Genomic DNA, 18,975 nt, shown 5'->3' with positions numbered 1-18,975 from the left:
CGTCTGCTAAATGACATGTAATGTAATTTATCTCATAATCAGAAAGTATATCATTATTATGAGATAATAAGTTATAATTATGAGAAAGTATCTCATTATTATGACATAAGTTACAATTATGAGATACTTTCTCATTATTATGACATAAGTTACAATTATGGGAAAGTATCTCATAATTTCCCATAATTGTAATTTATCTGTAACTTGTAGGTATCTCATAATAATGAGATACTTTCTCATAATAATGAAATTATAAACTTTAAAAATATAGTCATTTTATAATTTATAATTTAACATACAACTGCAGCACTATCACATCATAACTGTCTCTGTTCATCATTCCGCATTCAGCATGCAGCCTGGAATAAGCCTGGAACAGACCTGGAATAAGCCTGGAAGTGAGGACATCATTCATTTGATGACATCTGTGATTCTCTGTCAACATGGCAGCAGAATAAGTTTGTTTTATGTCAATGACTGTTAAATAATGAATTTATTAATGAATCACAAACACAAACACAGAAATCACATTTGAAATAAATACATTTGCTAATGTAAACAAAGCCTCAATTATGAGGATTATAATCTGTAATCTGAAGTTACCTGAGTGTGACCTGCAGTCGAGAGGAAAGTAAAGACTCCAGGTGTTTGTGAAAGAGCAGCGCGTGTGTGTGTGACAGTGCGTGTGTGTGTGTGTGGTACAGGAGTCTGTAGCAGTAGCTGGTTTGGCTCAGGTCAGGATGAGAGAACGTGTCGATGAGTTTCAGCTGCTCCACCGTGCCGTGACCCGCCTCTCGCACCAAAGCGTGGAACCTCCGCTCCTCCCAGCTCGGCCCGGTCCAGAAGCTGATGTCAAAGCTGAAGTGTTCGGGGAACAAGGAGAACGGGCGGAAGGCAGTCCCAGGTGATGGGCGGGGTCCAAACTGTTTTAAGAAGCGTTGGTCATGTGACCAGAGCAGCCGCCAATCAGGGAGGGAGAAGAGGAGCACGGCCAGAAGATCCAGATTCAGAGACACAGTCAGGCTGATGCTGTCCTCACTCTTGTGGTTTAAAAACACTTTACCAACCAAACCCATGGGCTGGGCCGTCAGACGCAGACCTCCCTGCACTGTCACCACGGAGACCCCATATGATGCGAGCAGGGTGTCCAGCCTTTGTCTGAGGAATGTGATGGGCTCACAGTCCACAGAGAAAACACCTGTGAGGAGAAGCTGGTGAAACGCAGGCTGAGCCCACACATGAACAGACACGCTCCTGAACACCAGGCCACTGAGTCCATGGAACACTGTAGTTACACCATCACTGTCTGACTCTGTGTCTCTGCGACTCCCTGCTTTATTATTTACCTCCTCTTTTTTATTGAGAAGCTCTTGCATCTGAGGGAGCAGTGAAGGACGCAGTAAATAAAGTCCAGTCTCTCTTTCAGGATCCACAACCACAGGACATGCAGACCTGATGTTGCAGCTTTCAGCGTCCTTACATCTTACCCGGTCCACTTCACCTGCGCTGATGCAAGTGTCTTTAGACAACAGCTGATCTTTGTCTCTGTCTGCAGGAGAAAGAACGTCAGAGCCCAGGTCTTTCTGAAGCGGGTGAATCCAGTAACATTGTGTACTGTCGATCTCATGGCAGCATGTCTGCTGCCGTGCGGTCGTTATGAGGAGGGGCGTGGTCTCCGTTGTCATGGAGACTGGCCAGTTCTCTGCCAGTCCTTCCACAAGAAAGTCCTGCACCAGTCTGACGGGGTGGACAGAACCTGAGCAGAGGAAATCCCTGATGAGAGAGAGAGCAAGTGAGAGAGCGAGCGACAGAGAGAGAGAGAGCGAGCGACAGAGAGAGAGCAAGAGAGCAAGCAAGCGAGAGCGAGCGAGAGAGAGAGAGAGAGAGAGCGACAGAGCGAGAGAGAGAAAGAGAGCGAGCGAGCATGGTTACATTGATGTTTTGACTTAAACAGCACAAGGATTTCTGTGTTGAGTGAAGTTACCTGAACATGTAATCACTGAGCTCGGGTGGAACGTTGTACTGGACTTTGTCCCCTTCAACAACCTCCTCCACCTTTAATATCCGAGCAGGGACGTAAGGAAGGCTGCGAGTGAATACATGAAGCAGAGCTTTGTCCACATGAAAGCCTTTGTCCTGACTCCTGCACAACAGCAACATCAGTCAGCTCACACTCAATCACGGCTGTTTCACACTCACCTTTACTCCTTACCTGTAGCCAGTGCACTTATAGCTCTGGTATTTCCCACTTTCGAAAGGACGGATGTCGCTGAGTACGAGCTGCGCTTCTGCCGCCATGGCAACCACCTGCCAACTGTTGTGTCGCTCTCGCCTGGGCTCATCCGCCGGTGTGCCGCCCTGTCCGTTACACAGGGTGACGTGAACTTCTCCATCTTCAGCCAACACCTGGACACAGCTGAGCGGACAAATCATCACTTTTCAGTTTCATTTATATGCTCTAGTCCATCCATCGTCCACATGAGGGCGCTGGTGCCAAACCCAGCTGACACAGGTCACCTGTCCATCACTCTCACACCTGCAGTCAATGTGTCCAGCGTCCTCCCACAGTCAAAGACAAGACACTAAACTGACCGTACATGTAGGCGTGAATGTGAGAGTGAACGCTTTTTTATCTGTGTGCGTTTGTCCTGTGATGGACAAGTGACCCCATGTCAGCTGGGTTTGGCAGCAGCGCCCTCATGTGGAGGATAAAGCAGTTGGCAATGGACGGATTAGAGCAGATTCTGCCATAAATGTCTGTGTATTTTATAAACTGAAAGCTGGGATTGGCTCCAGCTCGCCCACAACCTTCATGTGGAGGATGGATTTGAACAAAAATGACTCTGGACAAACAAATAAATAAATATCAGTCTTGTTTTGCTTGAAAACGTAGAGAAGCAACTTTTGTTGCCTAAAACTTAGTGGTATGGACACATAAATACATGGACACATAAATATTGTGTGCAAGTGTTTTGACTCAGAGGATTGTATGAGACACAAAGATCTATAATTACTTGGATAAAGTCATTAAAAACGGTCTCTTTTTTCCAGACGTGACAGTACATTCCAGTCCTACCTGAGAAAGAAGTTTTTGAGGAGCTCTCGGTTCTTTTTCACGCCGCTCTTTCTGCCACAGTGAGGAAAGTTGAAGACCACGCGGTCAAAGAGATGTCCCTGCAGAGACACGCACTCCTCCAGCTTTGTGCAGTCGACACCGAAAATCACACTTCCACCTGCACCACGACGACAACAACAACAACAACAACAACAACAACAATGACGACAACAACAACAACAACAACAACGACGACGACGACGACAACACCACAGTGACTTTCATTATAATATATTATATTTATTTACTGTGTGTAGATTCACACACACACATACATACATACATACATGTTGTGTGTCTTTACCTGAGTCTTTGATGACGAGGACGTTCGCGGCGGCACCTTCATGTCGCAGAGCCTCGTCCTCGCGCTGCAGACAGGTGGCTGTCACACGCGAGTCCGCGTGAATGTGACTCATGAACGCGGAGAACGAGAAGTTTCCTTCTCCCACCAGCAATATGGACAGAGACGGAGACATGTCCCCTCCTAAAAGAAGCGAGGAGACACAAGATGTCCTCCTGGAATAAAACAACAACAAAAGTGACCCGTGTGTAAACGTCACCACCGTCACTGTCTCGCGCTCCGTTAACATCGTAGTTAAAATGATTTCACAGATAACAAACGCCGGTTTGACAGTTTATGAATGAATGAATGAATGAATGTGTCCTCACCTGTAGCTGCAGCGGATTTACCGCACCGGTGGACACTGACGGTGTCGCATTTACAAGCGTCCGACGTGAAACACAACCTGTGGAACATAGTTGTGTTTTTCCTTCCTTTGTTTCCGCTTCACGTCAAAGGTTACGGATGTAAAACAACATTTATAGATACGTAGATAGAGTTTTGACTTCAATCTCAGAATTTATGTCAGAGACATTTTACATGATGTGGCTCTAAACGTGTTAACGATGACAAACTACATAAAGCAAGAAGAGGAAGAGGATTAGGGCTACATTTTCTCTCTGGAATTTTTCTCCTTTTGGGATTAAAAAGTCAGAATGAAGATGAAAAAAAACAACAACACTTTATCCTGATCACTGCACTCGAACACTCTTCCCTGTACATCTGTAATATAATGTCTTGATATTGTATGAATATGTTTCCCTGTATTTCAGTTGTGGATTGAGGATCAATAAAGCACAATCGTAAACATGATCAAATCACAGCTCGTGTTTCCACACGGACATCATTATCAGGGAGCAGTGGGAGGAGCTTGTTTGCAGCATCTTCTTCATCATCAGTGTTGTATGTCATTGAAGAATAAACGTTGGTGTGTGTGAGTGAGTGATGCTCAGGCTTCAGTGTTGACTTCTCTCCTCTCATCATCGCACGTACGTAAATAAAACACAACACACACACATACACACACACGGCGTTTGTGCTGATGCTAAGGTCATGATGCTAACACCTGCTCACACACACAAGCAGCTGCAGCATCCTGTGATGATGATGATGATGATGGTTCAACTTTCAATGATCTACATTTTAAACTCGTGTTTTCATTAACAAGTAAACACACATTCATGTTTATTTGATTGTTTTAATAAATGTTAAAGACAAGAACAATGTGTTTTTATCTATTCAATTTATTTTCTATCCTTCTCTATTGTGATTGACAGTTATCTGTAGATTATCTGTAGACTATCTGTGGTAGCATTGGCCGAAGAATAACTCATATTCTGTTCAGGAATCATTACAACACAGTTTTATTTGATAAATGTAGAATAAACAACATTCTTCAACTGAGATTTGCATAATGGACTCATATATTTCAGTATCTGTCAAAATGATTGAAAATGACAGCACAGCTCTGCGTCTGTACGTCCAGGTGTAAATGATGAACATCGGTCTCCCTTTGTCCTTCTCTGTCCTTCTGTCCATCTCTGTCCTCTCTCTCATGTAGGAAGTGTTGCGCCCACATGGGCAGCGTTCTGGCCTTGTCTTCTGGTCCAGGCCATCAGAACTGGCCTTTCTCCACAGATCCTCCTCCTTCTCGCTGGAACTCACATCCTGCTCACTGGGACAGTCCTCCACGCTGGGAGAGGAGAGATGGGCGTCTGCCCAACCCAGGCAGCTTTCATTCTCTGCACAGGAGCTGCAAAGGTACACTGAAGCAATTTCAACCCAGTAATTAAAGTCAAAAAAGTCAACATTAGACGGTGACCGTGAAGGCAGCAATTGTAATTTGAATCTTTCTGTTATTTTCCCTCCTCAGATGTTTTCCCTCAGCAGATTGAGGGAGTTAAGATGATCCTCAATAAAACTCTCAGCAGCTTCTTTAAGGTAACACTTCCTCCTCCCTTCAGTGACACGGTCAGTTCTGTGAACGTCCCTCATGTGTCACTTGTTTCCAGGTGAGTCACATGCTGCATCTCAGTGCTGTTAGTCCTTCATATTATCGTTTCCACGTGGAGCATCTGCAGTCTGACGATGACAGCAAAGACAAGGTTTGAACACGAGTCAGAAACATCGTTATGTGTCAGGTTACATCAGGTTACATCAGGTTACAGATGTTACAGATGTAACCCTTGTGTTGTAGGACGCCCCGGCATTGATCGGAGAGATGGACTCTTCAGGGAGCCTGAACGCTCACGCTCTGCTGCACGTCACCGAGCGCGTCCGAGCCAGGACTGTCTTCCAGGTGAGGACAAGGACAAAACCTTTCCCTCTGCAGTAGATCCATCTATTCCGTGACACTCTCAACTCCTCACTGTAACTGCTGATGGTGTTTCAGACTCAGCAGTCTCAGTTTGTCACCTGGCAGTTTGAGACTGAGTTCAGAGGGAACGACTTCACTGCTGCTGTGACTGTAGCCAACCCAGACGTCCTCCGAGAGTCAGGTGATCACGAGGGGAAAACCGAAATGAACTTAACCCAAATATCAACTTAAACGTTCACTGGTTTGGTTTCTGGCTGGAAGCTAAACCAAAATCCAGTGGAAATATCACAGATTACACTTTAAGACACACAGGAGTTGTTAATCCATTTTCAAGTGTCATTTTGTCGTCTTTGAAATCCTTTGCTCAGATTTACTGAAGTGACACAAAGATCAGGCAACAACCATGTTCCTAAGTTATCTTCGACTTAAGCAGGAATGTTAACATTTGTGTCAGGCAGTTATAAATATTAGAGCCATGTTAAAACCATGTTATTCCTTTAACTGAGACATTGAACCTCCACACCTAATCTGATCTACTGTGTGCGTTAATATGGGACAGTTATCCTCGTGGCACACTTCCTGCAGAGTGTGTCTTCTGGTCTGGTGTTAGGAGGGGAGCTGGTTTACCATCGGGGCAGATCAGAGGAAGGAGGAATCCTCACGCTGGCTGGACAGTACTCACGTGAGATTTCTTTGCTTGTTTTTTTCAATGTTGTTTTCTGTGATGAAGCAGCAGAATTTGACTTTGTCATCATGCAGGACCAAACTGGGTGGCAACACTGAACGCTGGGAAAGGAGGAGCACATGCGAGCTACTATCACAGAGCCAACAAACAGGTACAGCACACACCAGCACACACTTTCAACACACACTCATTAACTCTGTGTGTGTGTAACAGATTCAAGTTGGAGTGGAGTTTGAAGCGAGTACCAGGACACAAGAGACCACCACCTCGTTTGGGTATCAGATGGAACTCCCAGAGGCCAACATGGTGTTTAGAGGTGAAGTTCTTTCAGAGGTCCGACATGTTCATGATGCTTTCATTCTAACCCTCTCTCTGTGTGCAGGGATGATAAACAGTCGGTGTATAATCGGCGGCGTGTTGGAGAAGCGTCTGACTCCGCTGCCTGCCACCTTGATGATGGGAGCCTTTGTTAACCACAGAGGTGACAAACTGCAGGTGGGCCTCGGGGTCACTGTGGGATAATGGTCCTTTACGGACCACAGTCCAGACTGTTCAAGAGTCCTCTTAGGTTCAGCAGCCTCGTGGAACCACTTCAGGCCCACAGTGTTTCCTCAGATCGATGCATCTTACCTTGTAATCTACCTCTCAGGATGGAGATGATGTTTGTGACTGGATTACACAGACTGGATTGAGAGAAGTCTCCTTGAAACCAGACTGCACACAAATATACAACATACAATACTGTAAACTGATCATAGATTAGAGAATAATGTTTTATACTCTAGTTAGTCCTAAAGAAACTATCTTTTTAGATGACATTAAAACATAGCAATTTTAAAGTTTGAATAAATAAAAACTTAAATTATTAATGTTTTACTAACCTGTAAAATGATCATTTCCTCCTGCACATCCTGGTTTACTATAAAACACGATCATTCCCGGGTTACGAACACGAGTGAGGTTTGAAAGAAGTGCTGCCCCCTGCTGGAACGTGTGTTATTACACTAACAGAGAAAATGATTCTCACAGAAATGTCAGCTTTGTTTAAATGTGTGTGTGGAAACTCTCTCATGTGTATGAAACTTTGCTGCTTTCCACTCCCATGAAAGAAATGAATGGCTCATGTATTAATTATATATCATTTAACATAAGAGAATAATTGTCTTTTTGCACTTCATTTAATAAAGATGTTATTTCTCTTATCTAACGTTTCTGTCAGTTCCTTTTATATCTGTATTATTGGGTTATATTTGCTGATCACTGTGGATGAAATAACTACATGACAATGAAAACAGAAGTCTTGTTTTGATTGACATGTATTTAGTTCAGCCTCAAACTGCAGTGAACGGGATGATAAACGGTCGGTGCATAATCTGTATAATCTGTATATCTGTATATAACCTGTAGCTCGGTTTTCCATGACTCCCTCTGAACGGCAACAATAATTTTTTCATACAAAATCAATGAAGTCATAAAAGAAATCCTGCACTTTCTCCAGAAGCCATGAATAAGGATGGGACGACACCACGTGATGTCCAAACTCAAGTATCTGCAGATACTGATCCTTCTAGAGCGTTTATGAACATATCAAGCTGCAGTGTGTAACTTTCATTCAAACACTGAGTTCACACCAGGCTCAGAACTCAACCGTGAAACTTCAGATTAAATCCTTTACATTAACCCCATAAAGTTCATCTTCCACTGGAATGAAACCAGACATAAAAAGAATAAAAAATCAAAGATCCAATAGAGACCAGAGAGGCTTTAACTTTTGATACAAAATACTAATGTCTAAAAATGACAGGTACACATGTATACATGTGTATATACAAATGTGTGCGAGGTGTGTAACATAATCCCACAGTGTCGCTGTTTAAAGGGCTTTGTCTTTGAAAAAAGAGAAGAAGCGCTTCCCCGCTTCTCCCTTCACTTTCAACGACTTGCTTCTCTGGAGTCCTACGGTTTTTTCTGTCTCCTGCTTCCTTTCCTTCTCTCTCTCCTCCTCCCTCTGCTGCACCTGCTGATTGATCACCAGCCGCATGTCCTCCTGAAACAAGATCAAAGTAAAACATCTGCATTTCATCAAACTTTGATTTTTGAGTTCATGCATGCAGACCCACCTGCCAGGCTTCCAGCTCTTGAGACAGCGCCACCTTGTGTTTGATGGTGTTGAGAAGCTGCTGAGTCAGGGATTCTTTCTCCTGACGCACTGTGGCCAAGTCACTCTCTAAGGAACTGAGCATTGACATGATGATGATGATGATGATGAGGAAACACATGACTGTAAAACAAAGAGCAAATGTGCTGCACAGTGAAGAATCACCTGTAGCTCGGTTTTCCATGACTCCCTCTGAACGGCGAGACTTCTTCTCTTAACGTCTCCAGCTCTTCTCGCTGAGACTGAAGCTGCGAAATAAATGCAACAATAATGTTTTTGTACAAAATCAATGAAGTCATAAAAGAAATCCTGCACTTTCTCCAGAAGCCATGAATAAGGTTGGGACGACACCACGTGATGTCCAAACTCAAGTATCTGCAGATACTGATCCTTCCAGAGCGTTGATGAACATATCAAGCTGTGAGTCATGTCAACGACATCATTCTCCGACTGTGCCACAAAAACAAGAAATAAACTGCCCAAACATGACTCAGCTAAAAATGCTTTTGCTGATTTTTGCAGCATGTTTGGATTGTACTGTATTTTACATTTTCAGATCTAATGATGTTTGACCATCCCAAGACATCAGCGTCCTGTTTGTAAAAGTTTAAAGGTTTCACATCACATGTGTGATCTAACTGTGTACATGTGACTCTGATTGAACTGTTCAGTGAACTGTATAACAGCCTCCTCTCAGATAAATCACCATGTAGAATTGATGGTGTGAAAAAAAACAAACAAAACAAAAAACAAAACAAAAAAACAAAACAAAAACTTGTACATCGCACTTATGACTAGCACTTCATAGTTTGTTCTACTTGAAGCTCTTACTTACTTCTAGCTCTTATTTGTACCCAAATGTTTAAATGCACTTTTGTAAGTCGCTTTGGATAAAAGCGTCTGCTAAATGACATGTGATGTAATGTAATGTAATGTAAAAGATAGTTCGTCATCATCACTTTTTAAAGGTTTTGTAAGCTTGAGTTTGACAGACCTCTTCTTTGAGTGACAGAATCTCTTGGTCTCTTGCTTGCAGGACTGAAGAATGAGCGAGCAGAGCGTCTTTGGCCTGAGGAGCAGGAGAGAAAAGCCTTTTACTCCTTTGATGGATCAAAACCACAACGTGCACATGTGAGTCAGCAACATTAGTGCAACACAAGCAACAGTCAGCGTGTGAGAATTAGTCACATCTAATGTTAGGGCGTACCTGTGTGTGTGTGTGTACCTGTGTGTACCTGTGTGTGTGCCTGTGTGTACCTGTGTGTGTGTACCTGTGTGTGTGTACCTGTGTGTACCCGTGTGTGTGTACCTGTGTGTACCTGTGTGTGTGTACCTGTGTGTACCTGTGTGCCCGTGTGTACCTGTGTGTGTGTACCTGTGTGTGTGTGTGTGTACCCGTGTGTGTGTGTACCTGTGTGTGTGTGTGTCCTGTGTACCTGTGTGTGTGTGTACCTGTGTGTGTGTACCTGTGTGTACCGTGTGTGTGTGTGTACCTGTGTGTGTACCTGTGTGTACCTGTGTGTGTGCCTGTGTGTACCTGTGTGTGTGTACCTGTGTGTGTGTACCTGTGTGTACCCGTGTGTGTGTGTACCTGTGTGTACCTGTGTGTGTACCTGTGTGTGTGTACCTGTGTGTGTGTACCTGTGTGTACCTGTGTGTACCTGTGTGTGTGTATCTGTGTGTACCTGTGTGTACCTGTGTGTGTACCTGTGTGTGTACCTGTGTGTACCTGTGTGTACCTGTGTGTGTGTACCTGTGTGTACCTGTGTGTGTACCTGTGTGTGTACCTGTGTGTACCTGTGTGTACCTGTGTGTGTGTACCTGTGTGTGTGTACTGTGTGTGTACCTGTGTGTGTGTGTAGCTGTGTGTGTAGCTGTGTGTGTGTGTAGCTGTGTGTGTACCTGTGTGTGTAGCTGTGTGTGTGTCTGTGTGTAGCTGTGTGTGTAGCTGTGTGTGCTGTGTGTGCTGTGTGTGTGTGTGTAGCTGTGTGTAGTGTGTGCTGTGTGTGTGTACCTGTGTGTGTGTGTGTGTAGCTGTGTGTGTACCTGTGTGTAGCTGTGTGTGCTAGCTGTGTGTGCTGTGTGTGTGTGTAGCTGTGTGTAGCTGTGTGTAGCTGTGTGTAGCTGTGTGTGTACCTGTGTGTAGCTGTGTGTACCCTGTGTGTGTGTGTGTGTAGCTGTGTGTGTGCTGTGTGTGTGTGTGTGTGTGTGTGCTGTGTGTGTGTGTGTGCTGTGTGTAGCTGTGTGTGTACCTGTGTGTAGCTGTGTGTGCTGTGTGTGTGTGTGTGTAGCTGTGTGTAGCTGTGTGTGCTGTGTGTGTGTACCTGTGTGTAGCTGTGTGTGTAGCTGTGTGTGTACCTGTGTGTGTGTACCTGTGTGTAGCTGTGTGTGTGTGTGTGTGTACCTGTGTGTAGCTGTGTGTGTGTGTGTGTGTGTAGCTGTGTAGCTGGTGTGTAGCTGTGTGTGTAGCTGTGTGTGTAGCTGTGTGTAGCTGCGTGTGTAGCTGTGTGTGTACCTGTGATTGCTGTATTTCACTAAGCAGAGACAAAGGTTGTGTGTGAGTGCTGTCGAGGATGCTCTCTTCTCCCAGGTTCAGAGCTTTTTGCTGCAGAGAGCGATTTAAGGTTCGCAACTCAAACACCACTCCCTGCTCCTGCTCTATCTACACACAGACACACAGACACACACAAGCACACAAATCAAGGGCTTCAGACGACGTGTTAGTGATGAGTGACAGTAACCTCCTGCAGCTCACTGTCCTTTACCTCTGCTTCCTTGTCTCTCAGTTTGACGTGGAGCTCGTTGAGTCTGTCTCTCTGTCTCTCTCTCTCCAGTCGCAGTCGATCATTGTCGTCCTGTGAGGCTTTTAGTTGTGTCTCCATATACGACAGCCGCTCCAGCAGCACTCTGTTCTGTGCAGGACGGAGGGAGAGACGACTGAACGTCAGATACTTGCATATGAACGGTGCAGTGTTCATGCTTCTGATCAACATTTCGTGTTTTTCTCTACTATTAATGCTTTTACAAGACTATAAAAAATATTCCAGAATAATTTGACAATAAATTGTAAAACGTGTTCATTATAAACAAATGAGATGTTTTAAATATACAGATAATTATCCCACACGACAGGGACAATGTGTAACTGTAATTATTACCAAATCATTTTGAAAAACATGTCATGATTTACTTTAATTTTGCTATAAACTATAAACCTGAGATTTGGGAACAAGTCAGAATGAAGGACTAACACAGGACTCTGAAAAGTCTCAGTGCTTTGATTTAACGATCTTTAAAGATTTATGTGATGTTTTTCATGTTGTAAAGTCTTGGGCCATGTTTGAAATGTAACGGTGTTGGTGCGTGACAAGAATACCTCTGCTTGAATATTCTCTATCTGTGTGAAGCTGATGTTTCGGCTAAAGGACGACTCTTCCATCTCTTCTCTGAGGGATCGAAGCTCAGTCCTCAAGGTGTGTTCCAGTGTGACCGCCTGGACGGGAAGGATCGAGAGGGGAGATGTTGTGAGAGGCTATTATTTAACGAATGAGCAACAAACACAGGACTCCCAAAACCTGCTGGTCTGCATTGCTCCTGTCTGAGAGACGGAGACGTGACGCCACACAAATTGCTTGAGACTTAGACTGTGTTCATTCTCACAGCGTTACAGCACGATGACGACGTAGGCTGCTCTTTGACCTCACCTCTGCCAGCTGCTCCACCAGCCGTTGGTTGTGATTGGCTAACTGAGTCAGCTGCTCACTCTCATCTCGCCTCCGGTCTCTTCCCTGACTCTGGTGTCGCTGCAGCTCAGTCCTCATGGCGACTAAGTCTGTGGTCAGCTCCGCCTCTTTCTGACCGGAGGCCAGTTCATTCATGTCCAGTCTCCTCTGAAGAACATGCTTCTCCTGCTGCAGAGCCTTTAAAGACATGGAAGCCAACATGAACAGCCTGGTTTGGAGACGGCGTTTAAAAGACGGGGGGCGGAGGTGTCAGAGCTGAAGACGGATGGACAGGATTACAAATGTGACAGCTCAGGTTGAACGGTTTGGAAATAAAGTAAGCGAGAGACAAGGTTGAGAGGGTTTGGTTCCATGCAGAGGAGAGATAGAGATTATACTGGACAAAGGATGTTGAAGATGGAGTTGTCAGGCAGGAGGAGAAGACGAAGAAGGAGAGGACATGAGGACAGTTGGTGTAAGAGAAGAGGACAAGATGGAGGCAGATTATCAGACAAAGAAAAAACAGCCATCAGCGTCCAAAACCTTCTTTCACTAATCACCATTAGAATAACGTCGGAATACATTTAACTGCACTTTTCTCTTAATCCTCTGGTTACGTATCATTCATTCATTCATCTTCTACCGCTTCAACCTTCACATGATTTGTGGGATTTGAAATATGTTTTGTTTTATTATATTTCATAATAAAATGGACAAAAGTCCTTCATTTTTGTAATAAAACTGGACATAATCTCAGAGTGATCCTTACCTCCAGCTCCCGCTCCCTCTGCCTCAGAGTGACCGTCAGCTCCTCACTCTTCTCCAGTAACGCCCGTCCCAGCTCTGCAGCAAGGATTAAATCTGTCTCGATCTCTCCTGCGCTGTCAATGCAGCCAGGAGTGGACGTGGATGAAGGGAGACCAAAGGAGAGAGATACCGAGGAAGATGAGGACAGAGGGAAGAAGGAGTCCTCCAGGCTCGGGGAGGGGAGACTGTCTTTCCTGGGGGTGAACATTGTTGACACTTTCAGAGAGAGAGCATCATCCCAGATTATGTAATCCACACTCATACAGGTGACAGGTTAGTCCTGTAATCCTCAATGATCCTGATGCTGTTATCAGTCAAATCTTGTCTTCTTCACACATAAATCTGTGGGCAAAGGAAACATTAGTGACACAGAACTAACACGCGTGTGAAACCCAGGACACATGAAAACACACAGTAATCTTATCTGGAATAGCCTTTAAGGAGGTCTTTTGTTACTGTGACCGAAATACCAGCTCCTGTCTTATCTTTGTTCTGCTCCCCTCCCTGAATACCAACGCCATTGTCCTCCATTATTCTCTATAAATACAACAACATCTTCACGGCTCCTGTTGTTGCTTTAGTTATAAACTGAAACTCAAGTCATTAAGAAATAACAACTAAACCTGTTCACTGCTACATCTTTAAATAAAAAACAAGTTCATATAAGATGTTGTTTTTTCTGCGTCTTTATGAATTTTCTCTAAATGAACAGTTTCCTTCTAAAACCTCGGCAGTTGTTTCTGTAAGTCTGATGTCATCACCTGTTCTCACACCTGTTCTCACACCTGTTACTACCTCATGAAACCAGTCCATCATCTTACCTAACATCCATGTTAAAAACACAAATCTCACCTCAGTTCACAACACTTTCATCATGTAAACGTCACAATCTGCTGTAAGTTATAAACCATTTGATTCAGAATGAAGCAAACATTAAGTCTGTCTTACCTGATCTGAGCCAGCATGAAACAGCTCTTCCTGTTTGGTAAGTATGTGTGTGTGTGTGTGTGTGTGTGAGAGAGAGTTTGGGTGTGTTTGCACAGGAGAGGCTCAGCTAGTTTCCTTGGCAGTGGAAACATACAGCATGTAAATACAGCCGGTGGCTCCGCCTCCACAGTACAGGTGAAGGAAGCAAACAGAGGAAGGGATTCTCTCTCTCGCTCTGTGTGTGTGTGTGTGTTTATTTACTTGTAGCTCCATTAGCTTTGCTAATAATAAATAAAAACAACAGACAAGACAATCACAGTGATACTGAAGACACAGTTTTTCTTCTTTTAGTGACTTGTTGAAGGAGAATCTATCAACTTGGCTACACATTCAGTCCAGAACGGCTCACTTCATACAATTAGTTTGTGGCATATACATGTAATATATATATATATATATATATATATATATATATATATATATATATATATAATATATATATATATATATACATATATGTAAAAATATATACATATATAAACATATGTATATATAAATATATATGTAAAAATATATATATTTTTATATATATATATATAAATATATATATATTTACATATATATATATATATATATATATATATATATATATATATATATATATATATATATCTACATGTACATGTTATAAATGCACCAAATTCATCAAGTCAAATTCCTTGTCTGTGTAAACAGACTCTGATTCTGACTGTGATTACCAGCTGATTACCAGCTGATCAGTACAGACTTGACTTCACCGTTATAAGTTTGTTTTTCACTGGAGAATCCTGGCATATTCACACAGGGTGAGCTGGGGTGAGGGGAAGCATGTGAAACAAGACAGAGTCTGTCTCATCTGACCTTCCTCCTCCTCCTCCTCCTCCTCCTCCTCTGTATCCCCCATCCTGTTTACCTGCTTGAAGGTTTTGAAAGGAGCTCTGTGTGTGTGTGTGTGTGTGTGTGTGTAGGGGGCAGGGAGAGTACCCTGCAAACAGACAAAAGCAGATAAAAGCACGGCTGGATCAGTCGTTTCTCTCCTGCTCACGTACAGTTGTACAGTCATGACGTCTAAACTCTGCTTTTCTCTGTCTCTGTGTCTTCTGATGGCATCATCCGAAGCTGGACGGCAGATGCCAAAACTTGCCGACAAGAAACTCTGCGCTGACTCTGAATGCAGCTGTAAGTAGCACCAGCTCCTTTTTACTGCTGTAGATGTCATCGTGTTAGATTTGAACATAGAACACTCGTGCAGCTCTGTTTGAAGTGTGTAAGAATCAGTTCTGGTGAGACTTCACATACAAACATGATGCTATTCTTCTTCATTTGAGCTTCTGCTTCAGAATGTGAAATGCATGCTCTGGCTGGATTGTCCATCTTAAACTTATAAACCTCATCATCTTACATCCCTGCTTCTTTATTTGTGATCAGACCCCATCTTGATAGCTCGTGCAGTGCAGGACTACTATCCTGGAGACTGCAGGTTCATCCCCATCAGACAGGGACAGCTGGTCTACGTATATGCGATGCTCAAAGACACAGGGAACCTCTTCTGGGCTGGCACTGTGAGTATGAACCATGTTTATGGGACAAGTATTTGCAGCTAAATCACTGACATTTAACGCTGCTGTCAACATTTATCATCTGTTAAGGTACAAGACTCTTATTATGGGCAACAGGAGGCTCGTATTGGACACTTTCCCAGCAGCGTTGTGGAGGAGACTCATCCTCTCATGGAAGCCAGCACTGAAGTCCGCACTACTGTGGGTGGACACACACACACACACACACTCACACACACACACACTCACACACTCATTCCTAATTGCGCTTGTCCTCTGTTGTTTACAGAAATGGGATTTCTACTGTTACTGATGACGTCTTCACCAAGAAATCAGCCTTCATTTCACACAAATCTATTATGAATAATAACAAGAACATAAACTCAATATGTGCTATAATATCCACACTGAGTGAAGGGTGATGGACAGTGACATAAGCAAGTTATCGTGTGCTGTCAGTGACAGATTTTCTTGTCTGGTAAAAGGTTCATGAAAAATCTTCTTGTCCTAATTCACCGATGTTAGACTAAAGTATTATATTATTAAGAAACAGGAATATTTCCAGCAGTGCTGTTTGTTGTATAACTGTAATAATAAATAAAAGCCTGTATGCATAAGTAACCTACTTGAAGAATGTGTACCATGTTTTTCTGAAACATGAACAGAAAACACAGCAGGCCTTAGATTCTGTGTAAACATTTATTCTATTGGGTTCTTACACATACACATGGATGATACAGTGCAGCTGAACACATCACGCCAGAGTCCATGACCTACATTCTTGTGAAAAAGGAGCACATTAATCCTTTTCTTCCTGTTCTTTCTCCTTCATCTTCCTCCGTCCTCTAACATACAGAGACCAATGCTGATCTCATAGAACAAACAAATTGTCATGTTACTCATCCCCACACTGACAGCCCTGTGCACTTCCCTTTAACAATGGTACTATGTTATTATCTTCAGTGGACAGGACGTCTTTTACCTTTCCACTCCCTTAAATTAAAGGTGATGTAAATCATGCAGTATGAAGCTTAAAATGCATTATACATGATTATAATGCATAATGATGGTGTAAACAGGTTTGGTACAGAGGTGATTTTGACTGTTTTTAATCATCAGTTGTTAGATGCAGGTTTATTAGAAGGTACTTGCACCTGTCGACCTGTTCCCATGTATCTTCCTCCTACACTGAACTCACAACTAAACTCTAAGAGATTAGATATAAAACCAGCAGCACTTGGGGTTAGTGATGAGACAATGTCAGGCTCTTCTCTACATTTTCTTTTCCAGTATTTCATCTTCACAAGAAATAGGAATCCTGCGCTTGGGGCCGGGAGACGAGCGAGGTGCAGTGATTGTCAGCACGCCGTCAGACGTCAGACTGGAGGTGACGTCAGCACCTGACACGCCCGCGGGGAGCCTGTACTTCCTCAGAAACTCTCGTGATACAAAGCCATGGTCGTCCTGGAAACACGAGTTGTCAGTGTAAAGTGTTATTAAGTCAATTCACTTTGATTATTTCTTATATCTGTGCAGTCCCTGTACCTGTCTGTCCTCATGTTTGGCATGTATGGTGATGAAGTCATCGCTGACACTGACAGACAACTCATCGGGGGAGAAATGCTTCACATCCAGAAAAATGACGAAGCGATCCTTTTCCACACGCATCTGTACAGACAGCACAGTTTCTGTGAATGTCAATCCCTTCTATACAGTGATGTAAGAATTATAAAAGCAAATCTCAGATTATAATTAGATGAAACTCGTTACAGTTATGTTTAGAAGAGCAAAGACATGCAAGTCCACAGGTGGGACAGGACGGCACCTTCTTCTTTATCTGGAACGTTCCAAACACCTACCTTTACACACAACATTAAAATGTGGATTAATATGCATTATGAGTAGGCCTGGAAATAACGTATATACGTTTACACTGGAAACATCCAAATAATCTCTGAATATAGTCTGGATTTTAATGTCCATACGGTTCTGTGATTCTAATACTTTTCATTCACCTTCATCTGGACTGTTTTTGCTACTGTAAATGTCCCAGTTGTGTGACTAATGAAGGATCCTCTCATCTCATCTCTATCTAAACTGGTAGTACCTTTTTAAATATCTGTATTTTTACCTTAAAAAAACCAGATAATTAAAAGGCGTTAGTTCATTTTCCCTTACCTCACTGTGTCCATTGTCAGGCCAGTTGAACCAACGCATGAGCGAAGGGGGGATCAGTGGAAAGGACCAAGAAAAGGGCCAGATGTGAGGCCACTCAGTGAGAGGATCTGCCGAGGAGCGATCAGGGTGCCGGTGTGGGAAAAACCGACGGTACCAGGGATACTGGATGGGGATGTCCATGGTCAGATTCCAGGAGACGAAGAACTTTGGATATGAGTGAATGTGACTTGGTTTGAGTTAGTGAGTCATGAGTGCTGCTGGCCTTTTATAGGCCTGTCCAAACCCAGGCTGTGTCTCTGTCTCTGTCCACATCCTCTGCATCACCTCACACAAGCAGTGATTCTGCCAGCAGGCTGATTTTTCTGGAACAATGATGTCAACTGTTTATCCCTCTTTTGCACTCATTGTTTCATCTGTCTGACTGTGACCAGTTGTCTCTCTCTCTCTCTCCTCCCTCTCTTCTCTTGGTCATGAGGTGGCACTGGCTCAGAGTCCTGCTGATGCCCCCAGGAAATACCCACGTCTGCTGTGTGTGTGTGATGTGTTTGAGGGATAGCTGCCAGAGCATTACCCTGCTGTGCTCCGAGTGCCAGAAGCTTTAGGTCTGTGAGTGGAGTGGAATCTTGGTTGAATGGGAAGTGATGAGTTTGTATGTGTAGCTGTCGCTGAGAGTATTGTTTATTCATTTATTTTTTGTTGTTTTGATGGTTTTGTGTATGGATGCTTTTGTTTATGTAGTTGACGATGTATATTGAGTTGTGATTATGATGACCCCTGCTGGTCATGTGATGGGCGCACTGAATGGTGGGAAAAATGTGCAGTCTGTTTTTTTTTGGAGCTACGATATATGAGCGGAGTTCGAGTTTGGCAGCTCCTGATTTTCTGGTTGGAAGGCGCACACGGTAAGAGAGTGTGGTCTTTTTTTTTGTGCATTTTATATTTGTTTTGTATGTGTGATAAAACTGATGTAGAGAAGCCATATTTATGTTAAAATGTGGTTATGTTATGTTTTGTGTTATTTCAGTTTTTCACGGTGTTTGGTTCAGTTTGGAAAAGATAGACAATAAAGCTCAATCAAACATCCGTTGGATCGTGGTTTTTCTGACCAGGAAGAAAAGCTTTGGGAGC

General features: G+C 43.4%; 5 protein-coding genes and 1 long non-coding RNA gene across 8 annotated transcripts; 3 read left to right on the top strand and 3 right to left on the bottom strand.

The window, feature by feature from the left end:
- Nucleotides 1-501: 501 nt before the first annotated feature.
- Nucleotides 502-3,858, bottom strand: fdxacb1 (ferredoxin-fold anticodon binding domain containing 1). The gene is made up of 6 exons (XM_044041549.1): nt 3,785-3,858; nt 3,420-3,631; nt 3,077-3,233; nt 2,213-2,416; nt 1,985-2,143; nt 502-1,773 (listed from the first exon to the last, which is right to left on the bottom strand). The coding sequence occupies exons 2-6, from the start codon at nt 3,589-3,591 to the stop codon at nt 600-602; spliced, it is 1,866 nt and encodes a 621-aa protein (XP_043897484.1). The 5' UTR covers nt 3,592-3,631; nt 3,785-3,858; the 3' UTR covers nt 502-599.
- A 437-nt stretch (nt 3,859-4,295) lies between these two features.
- si:dkey-71l1.1 (uncharacterized protein LOC569883 homolog) lies at nt 4,296-7,659 on the top strand. The gene is made up of 10 exons (XM_044041557.1): nt 4,296-4,444; nt 5,017-5,216; nt 5,329-5,396; nt 5,468-5,560; nt 5,653-5,754; nt 5,848-5,953; nt 6,332-6,454; nt 6,532-6,608; nt 6,671-6,773; nt 6,840-7,659. Exons 2-10 carry the CDS (start codon nt 5,033-5,035, stop codon nt 6,977-6,979), a joined length of 996 nt encoding a protein of 331 aa, XP_043897492.1. The 5' UTR covers nt 4,296-4,444; nt 5,017-5,032; the 3' UTR covers nt 6,980-7,659.
- A 357-nt stretch (nt 7,660-8,016) lies between these two features.
- Nucleotides 8,017-14,175, bottom strand: bicdl2 (BICD family like cargo adaptor 2). 3 transcript variants are annotated; one of them, XM_044041555.1, is made up of 10 exons: nt 14,093-14,175; nt 13,107-13,486; nt 12,320-12,535; nt 11,992-12,108; nt 11,381-11,527; nt 11,131-11,277; nt 9,610-9,684; nt 8,781-8,863; nt 8,578-8,692; nt 8,017-8,504 (listed from the first exon to the last, which is right to left on the bottom strand). In XM_044041555.1, exons 2-10 carry the CDS (start codon nt 13,404-13,406, stop codon nt 8,331-8,333), a joined length of 1,374 nt encoding a protein of 457 aa, XP_043897490.1. In that variant the 5' UTR covers nt 13,407-13,486; nt 14,093-14,175; the 3' UTR covers nt 8,017-8,330. The 3 variants fall into 3 exon arrangements, with proteins under 3 accessions (XP_043897490.1, XP_043897489.1, XP_043897491.1); XM_044041554.1 differs by having other exon boundaries at nt 13,107-13,338; nt 14,093-14,163; XM_044041556.1 differs by lacking the exon at nt 14,093-14,175 and adding an exon at nt 13,997-14,082.
- A 904-nt stretch (nt 14,176-15,079) lies between these two features.
- On the top strand, nt 15,080-16,294 carry mia (MIA SH3 domain containing). The gene is made up of 4 exons (XM_044043125.1): nt 15,080-15,289; nt 15,539-15,672; nt 15,760-15,870; nt 15,959-16,294. The coding sequence occupies exons 1-4, from the start codon at nt 15,172-15,174 to the stop codon at nt 15,980-15,982; spliced, it is 387 nt and encodes a 128-aa protein (XP_043899060.1). The 5' UTR covers nt 15,080-15,171; the 3' UTR covers nt 15,983-16,294.
- A 60-nt stretch (nt 16,295-16,354) lies between these two features.
- Nucleotides 16,355-18,477, bottom strand: LOC122780250 (alpha-crystallin B chain-like). The gene is made up of 3 exons (XM_044043124.1): nt 17,848-18,477; nt 17,215-17,337; nt 16,355-17,133 (listed from the first exon to the last, which is right to left on the bottom strand). The coding sequence occupies exons 1-3, from the start codon at nt 18,025-18,027 to the stop codon at nt 16,942-16,944; spliced, it is 495 nt and encodes a 164-aa protein (XP_043899059.1). The 5' UTR covers nt 18,028-18,477; the 3' UTR covers nt 16,355-16,941.
- A 24-nt stretch (nt 18,478-18,501) lies between these two features.
- Nucleotides 18,502-18,930, top strand: LOC122780253. Its single transcript, XR_006361675.1, has 2 exons — nt 18,502-18,749; nt 18,872-18,930. It is a non-coding gene; the product is annotated as an uncharacterized LOC122780253 (long non-coding RNA).
- The last annotated feature ends 45 nt before the right edge of the window (nt 18,931-18,975 follow it).

This window comes from Solea senegalensis, linkage group LG13, assembly GCF_019176455.1.
Source record: "Solea senegalensis isolate Sse05_10M linkage group LG13, IFAPA_SoseM_1, whole genome shotgun sequence".
NCBI classification, from domain to species: Eukaryota; Metazoa; Chordata; class Actinopteri; order Pleuronectiformes; family Soleidae; genus Solea; species Solea senegalensis.
The sequence above is the reverse complement of the archived record's forward strand: the minus strand, read 5'-3'. Positions and strand labels throughout refer to the sequence as shown.